This window comes from Pygocentrus nattereri, chromosome 23, assembly GCF_015220715.1.
Source record: "Pygocentrus nattereri isolate fPygNat1 chromosome 23, fPygNat1.pri, whole genome shotgun sequence".
NCBI classification, from domain to species: domain Eukaryota; kingdom Metazoa; phylum Chordata; class Actinopteri; order Characiformes; family Serrasalmidae; genus Pygocentrus; species Pygocentrus nattereri.
The window spans coordinates 3991417-4001128 of NC_051233.1; the positions used below are offsets into that span (position 1 = coordinate 3991417).

At 43.2% G+C, this 9712-nt stretch overlaps 1 protein-coding gene across 1 annotated transcript; it reads left to right on the forward strand.

Moving 5' to 3' along the window:
• The first annotated feature begins 1424 nt into the window (after nucleotides 1–1424).
• LOC108438713 (elastase-1-like) lies at nucleotides 1425–3644 on the forward strand. Its single transcript, XM_037533646.1, has 8 exons — nucleotides 1425–1469; nucleotides 1597–1697; nucleotides 1789–1889; nucleotides 1968–2090; nucleotides 2334–2470; nucleotides 2651–2796; nucleotides 2890–3039; nucleotides 3158–3644. The coding sequence occupies exons 1-8, from the start codon at nucleotides 1430–1432 to the stop codon at nucleotides 3167–3169; spliced, it is 810 nt and encodes a 269-aa protein (XP_037389543.1). The 5' UTR covers nucleotides 1425–1429; the 3' UTR covers nucleotides 3170–3644.
• Nucleotides 3645–9712: the final 6068 nt, after the last annotated feature.

A 9712-nucleotide genomic window follows, 5' to 3' on the forward strand; every position in this document is an offset into this window, starting at 1 on the left:
CTCAACCCGATAGAACACCTTTGGGATGAATTAGAGCGGAGACTGTGAGCCAGGCCTTCCCGTCCAACATCAGTGTCTAACCACACAAATGCTCTTCCGGGAGAACAGTCAAAAATTCCCATAAACACTCCTAAACCCTGTGGAAAGCCTTCCCAGAAGAGCCAAAGATGTTATAGCTACAAAGGGCAGGCTGACATCATATTGAACCCTATGGATTAAGAATGGGAGTCATTGAAGTTTGTATGTGTGTGAAGGCAGGTGAGCGAATACTTTTGGAAATATTGTGTATGAAGGGATACAAATCCAAGGAATTAAGGGTGGTGTGACAAAAACATGATGTTATATCAAACTTTATGCAGCAGCTTTTTTAAATAAACAACATTGCATCACTTTCCCACTAAATATGAACATATATCATCTATAAGATGAAGAATATTCAAATCCTTCATTTTATTTTGAATAAAGTTGGTTTCAGGGTCGCTGCAAAAGTGTTTTCCTGCGTCTCGTGGCAACACCACTTGTTTATTTTCTAGTACAGCATTCTGTTCCGCACAGGCTCAGACTGAGAAATCCGAAAGAAATCAGAGTAGCAGTTCACATGCACTGAGAACTCTGACTACTGAACTAAAATCCAGCCTCTTTATTGGATTTCTTAATCGGATTTCTGGATCATGTGGTATTTTTATGACCACTGAATTAATCGGATAACTGCAGGAATCTGATTCTGATCAGATTATTAAGTGCATGCAAACACTCAGTGTCTGGCAGATGTGCTTGATAACCAGATGTTAGACTGACGGAGATGCCCAAACGTTCCATGAAGGCCAAAACGTGTAAAATACCTTGATCAGAACCAATTTCTCAGGTACACCAAAAAATCTAAACACACGATTCAGCCGTTTAAAAAGCACTAGGTAGTCCAGGAAACAACACAAAATGGACACCTTTAGAAAAGAAATCAATGACCATAAACATTAAGGTGTTGCCCTGAGACTCTAGATCTGTAAAGAAGATGATCGCTGAGTGTGACTAGGGGAGAGATGGTAAAGGTCGTTCAGTGATGATGAACTATCAATCTACAGGTTATAAATAAGTCATGCACGCTTCATATTTATGTGGCTCCTGTGAAGCAATAGTGAAATGTTATGTAAATGAGTAAATGGACTCTTTCAGAAAGGTTTGACTTGAGTATCAGTAAAAATTCCACACCTTCTGACTTAAAAAAGCAATTACAGGTTTGCCTAAAGCTTTTGTACAAACTTGCACAATGAACATTTCTCAGATGCCTGATATTTTAGGTCAAAGTCATTTACAGAAATCAGTCATCAATGAAGAAAGTGCACCTAACCCCACCCGCTGATCCTGATCCTCACTGTATAAAAGGCTTCACAGCTTTCTGCTCTGCACATCGTCCTGAACGACTGCAAAGATGCTGAGAATCCTCTACTTCACTACCTTCGCTGCACTTGGTGAGTCCTGACTGAACACTAGTGCAGTATGTAAATGCAGCAGAATAACATTCATGGACCTTAACTGAGCTCTTTATGTGTCTTAAGCTGGTTTGGCTGATTTTGCATGTTTTGTTCACAATGGCAGTGCTGGGTCAGTCTGGGGTCGCCCCACCTGGAAAAGGTGGACAGGTACAAACCAGAGTGGTTGGTGGTTCAGTAACCACCCCCAACGCTTGGCCCTGGCAGGTAAATACCACGATTTGTGACAGATAAGCCTTGGAGATGCTATGAAACACATGTTCTTGCAGGTTACAAGTCTATTTGCTCATTACCACAGGTCTCCCTGCGAGTTCAGAGCGGCACCTGCTACAACCACGTCTGTGGAGGAGTGCTGATCAAAACGAACTGGGTGCTGACCACTGCTCAGTGTGTGTCCGGGTAAGCAAACATCTTACAGCACCAACTGCAAAATATATGTTTTAAATTTCGTACAATAAACCTTTTTGTCTTATGCAGCATCGCGGTGTCCCTCGTTGTTCTTGGTGAGCATGATCTGACCGCACCTGAGAGGAAGGAGCAGTTCTTTGGAGTCAGTGCCATCTACATCCACCCCAGCTGGAATAGTGATCTGACCGCTGGGTCTGTTGAACATTCTTTCTTATTCATTCTGATAGTTTTTTATTATTTCAGAAGGCTTATTATAGAAAATTGTGCAGTAAATATTTGACATTTTTCTGTAGTCTATTATTATATCCACAGCTACACTCTTCTCTCTAAAGGGTTCTCCAAGAAGAATGATTTATTAAGAGACAGTCCAGTGTGGTGTAATGTAGATGAAGTATACTCAGCAGAAAATAATCAATGCTGTTTACCTCACCTCAGGAACGACATCGCCCTGATTCGCCTCACCTCCAATGCCATCCTGAACTCTTACGTGCAGCTGGCTACTCTGCCCCCTGCAGGCCAGATCCTCTCAGGCAACACGGCCTGCTATATCACCGGCTGGGGGGTCACACAGAGTGAGCGACGGCTTTATCTCTTAATGATAACATTCAAATAGCACTATATTCATTTCAGTCAATTAGTTATATTGCCAACCAAGCCTTGGTTCATTGAGGCCCTGGTCTTCTGTTTTTGTTGCCACTTGAAGGCTCAGGTTATGAGTTTAAACCGGTCTCCTCCCTTTCTGTCTCTCTCAGATGGAGGTTATCTCTCTGCTCAGCTGAGACAGGCTTCACTGCCTTCAGTCGACTACGCCACCTGCAGCAGCAGCACCTGGTGGAGCGCTGCTGTCAAAACCACCATGATCTGCGCTGGCGGTGCAGGAACTGCTGCTGGTTGCACCGTACGAGCTTTTTTTGATACAGTACATTTTGTATTATTCTAAAACCTCAGAACAGAGAACTGACAAGACAAATCTTGTGGTCTCTTGCTGTAGGGTGACTCCGGTGGTCCTCTGAACTGTGTGGTTGGTGGCAGGTATGTAGTCCATGGACTCACAAGCTTTGTGTCGACTGCTGGCTGCAACACCATCAGGAAGCCCACCGTCTTCACCCGCGTGTCTGCCTACCTCTCCTGGGTGCAGGGTGTAAGTAGATATAACAGCGAATTATAATCTCTTTCTACATATTCTCAATAATACGAATCATAAACTACTAAGCTGGATTTACCTCTTATTAATTCAGTCAACGCTTCATCCCCATCAGATCACAGGCTAAATGGAACCCAGCAGACAAGCGAGATGGTCTCCTGACATCGAGAGAATCCTTCAGTTTCTACGCTTGGATTCATCTATTCTTCAAATATTTGATTCATATGATCACGCTTCCCTTCAGCTCCTAAGCTGACCAGGACTCCATTTCCCAGAATGCTACTCACTCTCACATGACTCCTAACCAGAGTCACTAGCTTAGCCTTGATCTTAGTCTCCTGATTACTGAGTGTTGCTACCTGTGCCTCTTCTTAAATATACTCACCCTTATGTTCAGTTCTTTGCCGTGTTTTGATTGGCTCTCTAGCATTATCTCTAGCATTTGATTGGCTCTCTAGCATTACGAAGCATTCCCTGTCTGTATGTTTCCTCATCTTTTGACCTTTGCTTGTTTTTCGACCCGTGTTTTGTCTCTCCCTTTTGACTCTGTCTTCCGGTTTTGAATCTTTGCCTAGTTTCCCTACTTCATCTTCTGGTATGCCCCCTTACCACTTGTCTTTTTTGCTGTTGCTGATTGGGAATGTTTTTGTTCCCGTTTTGTCTAAGCCCTTTATTAAAACCCCTTTTCATCGGCGAGTGTCTGACTTCTGTCCAGTCCTAGCACATATGTGTAACATTCGCACAATATATACCAATAAATGAAGAACATTCTCAATGTTTGAGTCACATGAATGTTATTGGGGGTCTTCACTTTCACATCTACATTCACAGCTATAGAGTCATTCATTAACCCTTTGGAGTTTTGGTCTATTTTACTGCTTTAGAATACTTTAAATTTGCCTTTATATACCACATTCAAATTGTTAACAATGCCAGTTTTTTTACTACAAAAACGAAAAAGCATGCTCAATGACACATTCTAATGATTGAATGTAAACATATAGTGGCAAAATTGAGAGAAAATGAATCCATATATATAATTTATATTAGCCTTTATCAGTGCCGCTACAGGGACATTCACCACTGCATTTAAGCCAACTGTACAGTGGAACACCTACAATGCTAGTGAGCAGTGAGCAGTCCTATCCACAGCACCCGAGGAGCAGCTGGGGGTTGGGTGCATTGAGCAAGGGCACTTCAGTCATGTCCTGTCAGCTCAGATGATCGCACCGGGGGTTGTTGGGGTGGGCAGCAGTCGTGGGACGGAGGTTAGGGAAATGTTAACAACAAAAAGTTAACTTTTTTTTTCTTTTGAGCCATTTAAAAGTTTTTAACTCTTCAGGGTGAAGTTTCACGTAGACTGGTGTGCCATACATGTTCATATTAGACTTCATCAGCTCTTCTAAGACCCCTGCTGAGTCACATACAAATAAAAAAACAACAAGGAACAAACCTGCTCTGAATTTTCTTTATCGGCTAAAAAGCTACAGGCACTGACCTAATAAACTTTCTCATACCGACCCAGTGCAGCACGCGGTTCAACGTCAGCGCAGCAGCGTAAAACTTTGGGAGAGTCTGTTCAACATAAATGATGAACTAACCTAACTTTGTGTAAATAGAGCTCAATATAGAAATATGTCCACATATGCAGTCGAGACTGACGCGGCTTTTTTCTGAATTTCTACAAACACCATTTCATTTTATAGTAAATGAGTTTGGGCTGGTTTATGTTTATGAACAGACGCCTACAGATCAACATAGTAAAGGAGCTCATCTGTGATCCTGAGTTTAAAGCCAGTTTTTATTCAACTTAAACTTGGAACTAAGTTGTAAATAAATCTGAAACTGAAACTTTGCTTGTGTGTAAAAAGTGATTTCAGAGCCACTCGGTTCTCCCTGATGGAAACTGTTTACCTTCAGTGTTTTGTGCTTCTGATCATTTTAATAGACGTCAGCGTCACTAATTAATGACGTTCTATTAAAAGACTGGTTTACCAAGAGAGACGCTGGAGGACTTTCACCTGAAATGAGTTCATGAAGCCAGTCTGTTTATAAAAATGATAACAGGACATCAGAGCCAGAATTACTCTTTTAGTACTTTTACTTTATACTTAAGTACATTTGAAGGGAAATACTTTAGTACTTTTACTTTATACTTAAGTACATTTGAAGGGAAATACTTTAGTACTTTTACTCAAGTGGAGGTCTAAAGGGAGGAACTTCTACTTTTACTGGAGGAATATTTCACCTTGGATGTCTCTATTTTAACTCAAGTACATGTTTTGTGTACTTCATCCACCTCTTTTATTTTTACATAATTAGGATTATTATTCAGTAACTCCATGGACTTCAGTGCAAGCTGGCTGAGCTGTTCTTGGGTTATAGAAGTGTGTAGTAAAACTTTGGGCCTGTTGACAGGCTCCGACTGTCAACACCACTTGCTTATTTTCCAGTACAGCATTCTGTTCTGCACAGGCTCAGACTGAGAAATCTGAAAGTAATCAGAGTAGCCGTTCACATGCACTGAGAACTCTGACTACTGAACTAAAATCCAGTCTCTTTATTGGATTTCTTAATCGGATTTCTGGATCATGTGGTATTTTTATGACCACTGAATTAATCGGATAACTGCAGAAATCGGATTCTGATCAGATTATTAAGTGCATGCAAACACTCAGTGTCTGGCAGATGTGCTTGATAACCAGATGTAAGACTGATGGAGATGCCCAAACGTTCCATGAAGGCCAAAACGTGTAAAGCACCTTGATCAGAACCAAAGGTAGTTCAGTTATAATGATCTATCATTCTACAGGTTATCAATAATCCATGCACCCTTTATGTGTATGCAGTTCCTGTAAAGCACTACTGAAATATAAAGTTGGGGGTAAACTGAGCCTTTTAGACAGGTTTGACATGAGTGCCAGGAAAGATTCCACACTTTTTTCAGTCTTAGCAATTAAAGCTTTCCCTAAAGCTCCTGTACAATGAACATTTCTCAGACGCCTCCTCATATTTCAGGTTCAAGTTCCTTGTAGGAAACCAGTGTGTAGCAGGTTTTTTGTTTTTATTGAAGTTGAAGGACGTGTACCCAAACAAGTGCATCTAACCCCACCCCCTGATCCTGATCCTCACTGTATAAAAGGCTTCACAGCTTTCTGCTCTGCACATCGTCCTGAACGACTGCAAAGATGCTGAGAATCCTCTACTTCACTACCTTCGCTGCACTTGGTGAGTCCTGACTGAACACTAGTGCAGTATGTAAATGCAGCAGAATAACATTCATGGAGCTTAACTGAGCTCTTTATGTGTCTTAAGCTGGTTTGGCTGATTTTGTATGTTTCGTTCACAATGGCAGTGCTGGGTCAGTCTGGGGTTGCCCCACCTGGACAAGGTGGACAGGTACAAACCAGAGTGGTTGGTGGTTCAGTAACCAGCCCCAACGCTTGGCCCTGGCAGGTAAATACCACGATTTGTGATATGTTCTTGCAGGTTACACGTCTATTTGCTCATTACATTTTTTGCTTATTATATATATATATATATATATATATATATATATATATATATATATATATATATATCCATAGATCACCACCTTATCGTGGTGGGGGTGTTTGCGTGCTTGACTGATCCTAGGAGCTATGTTGTCTGGAGCAAAAGCTCCTGGTAGGGTCTCCCATGGCAAACTGTTCCTAGGTCAGACAGGTCAGACAAAGTGTGATCCAAAATTCCCCCTATAAAAATATTTAATAAACAGGACTTGAGTACCCTGCCCGGAACAGGTTTACTGGGGCCCCATCCTGGAGCCAGGCCTGGGGGAGGGGCTCACCAGCGAGCATCTGGCCCAACCTGAAGGGGTTACATGAGTCCCCCCTCCCATCGACCCACCTCCAATGGGAGGGGCAATAGTAGGGGTTCGGTGCGTTGTGGATCGGGCAGTGTCCGAAGGCGTGGGCCTTGGCGTTCTGATCCGCGGTTGCTGAAACTGGCTTTTGGAACTTGGAACGTTACCTCACTGGTGGGGAAGTAGCCTGAGTTGGTGCATGAGGTTGAGAGATACCGGCTAGATATAGTCGGGCTCACCTCAACACACAGCTTGGGCTCTGGGTCCAATCTCCTTGAGAGGGGCTGGACTTTATTCTTTTCTGGGGTTGTCCATGGTGAGAGGCGGCGGGCAGGTGTGGGCTTTCTCATAGCCCCTCGACTTGGCGCCTATATGTTGGGGTTTTCTCTGGTGGGACGAGAGGGTAGCTTCCCTACGCCTTCGGGTTGGGGAACGGGTCCTGACTGCTGTCTGTGCTTATGCACTGAACAGCAGTACAGAGTACCCAGCCTTCTTAGAGTCCTAGGGAAGGACACTTGAAAGTGCTCCTCCTGGAGACTCTATTGTCCTACTGGGGGACTTTAACGCTCACGTGGGCAATGACAGTGAGACCTGGAGGGGTGTGGTTGGGAGGAATGGCCTCTCTGATCTGAACCCGAGTGGTGTTCAGTTTTTGGACTTCTGTGCAAACCACAGTTTGTCCATCACGAACACCATGTTTGAACACAAGGATGTCCATAAGTGCACATGGCACCAGGACACCCTAGGCCGCAGTTCAATGATTGACTTTGTAGTCGTGTCATCGGACTTGCAGCCATGTGTATTGGACACTCGGGTAAAGAGAGGAGCTGAGCTGTCAACTGATCATCACCTGGTGGTGAGTTGGATCAGGTGGTGGGGGAAGATGCCGGTCAGACCAGGCAAACCCAAACGTATAGTGAGGGTTTGCTGGGAACGTCTGGCAGAAGAACCTGTCAGATTGATCTTCAACTCACACCTCCGTCAGAACTTTGACCAGATATCGGGGGAGGTGGGGGACATTGACTCAGAATGGGCCATGTTCCGTTCCTCCATTGTTGAAGCGGCTGACTGTAGCTGTGGCCGCAAGGTAGTTGGTGCCTGTCGGGGCGGTAATCCTCGAACCCGGTGGTGGACACCCCAGGTGAGAGATGCCATCAAGCTGAAGAAGGAGTCCTACCGGACATGGTTGGCCTGTAGGACACCAGAGGCAGCTGGCAGGTATCGACAGGCCAAGCGATCTGTGGCTTCAGTCGTCGCCAAGGCAAAAACCTGGATGTGGGAGGGGTTTGGTGAGCACTTGGGAAGTGACTTTAAGTCGGCTTCAAAAAGATTCTGGCAAACCGTCAGGCGACTCAGAAGGGGAAAGCAGTGTGCCACTAGCACTGTATGTAGTGGAGATGGTGTGCTGCTGACTTCGACTGAAGACGTCATTGGGCGGTGGAAGGAATACTTTGAGGACCTTCTCAATCCCACCGACACGTTCTCCAGTGAGGAGGCAGAGTCTGGAGACACGGGAATAGGCTCGTCCATTACTGAGGCCGAAGTCATTAAGGTAGTTAAAAAGCTCCTTGGTGGCAAGGAGCTTTTATATATTTTTTATATATATAAATTTTATTATATATATATATATATATATATATATATAGCATTGAATTCCCTTATATACATATAGAGAGAGAGAGCTTTACAGCACCTTGCATGTACCTTCTGCCATGAATACATTTTAGGCCTAAACATTTTCTCAAAACTCTTGTAAAACATCTCGGACATCAGACAACATACAGAGCATTCACAGCGATTTGATGCAAGAACTTTCTGTGAAGGAGCTTTTGGAGGCATTAAACTCTTCAGCCGTCTGGTTCCCATCACCATCCATGTGAACAATCTGACTGCAAGTTTCTCTGGAATGGAGCGTTTCAGATCAAACCACTGTGAATGACTTGAGCATTGAATTCCCTTTTATTTTCCCTCTGAACCGTCAACAAAACCGCCCAGTAGGTGCACAAACTTAGGAATACGGCTGTATGTGTAAATGTGTGTTCACAGAGTGGACAGACGAAAACACATTGAAGAAGACACAGTCCACCCATCTATAAAGTACCAATGATCTAAAGCTATTTGGCTGAATGTAAGAATTTATTTATTACATCATTATATTATTAAATTGTAATGAAATAATAAACTGAATCACACTAAATCGATCCAAGAAGTCTTTAAAGCTCAACTCGCGCCCCAAGGCTGATCCTTTCCACACTCAGTTTCTTATTTACTGGTTAGTAGACAGACGGTCTTCAGGTTACATGGTCTGATTTTTCTTTGCTGCCAGCATCAATGTGACAGACTATTACATTTCACTGTTGACAGGTGTCGTGCTGTAACATGCCTAGTAGTCAATTGTGTGTATCTGTGCTTATAGACATTCTGCACAATCTTCCATTGTCTGAGTGCCATTGAGGAAGAGATGCCTTCCTGCTGTCCAAGCAAGAAAGGATGAAAAGGTTTGGGTTAATAAGTGAATATATCCCCTACAGAGAACACACTTCTAAACATTTTCAGGCACATTCATTGTTTATGTGCTGGATTTTACATATTGGGGCAAAACAAAACCTAAAATGTGGCCTTTATGGAGATTATGGCACTCCAGGGCCTTTGAGTGGATGGGATATTATAAGATGTGTTCCAGGCACTATTAGGTGCACACTAAATGCTATGTGGCAAGCATTCAATATTACCAGGTGTGCACCAGAATCGTATATATATATATATACATATACATACACCACATTCCTTATGTCATATTTTCTCCATATGGCAAATTTTAATAAT

Bases quoted from the DNA above. Each gene is read 5' to 3' on its own strand.
- LOC108438713 (XM_037533646.1), top strand. From the start codon at position 1,430: ATGCTGAGAATCCTCTACTTCACTACCTTCGCTGCACTTG. The intron at 2,471-2,650 runs GTGAGCGACGGC...TGTCTCTCTCAG, and splicing joins CGGCTGGGGGGTCACACAGA to ATGGAGGTTATCTCTCTGCT. The intron at 2,797-2,889 runs GTACGAGCTTTT...CTCTTGCTGTAG, and splicing joins GAACTGCTGCTGGTTGCACC to GGTGACTCCGGTGGTCCTCT.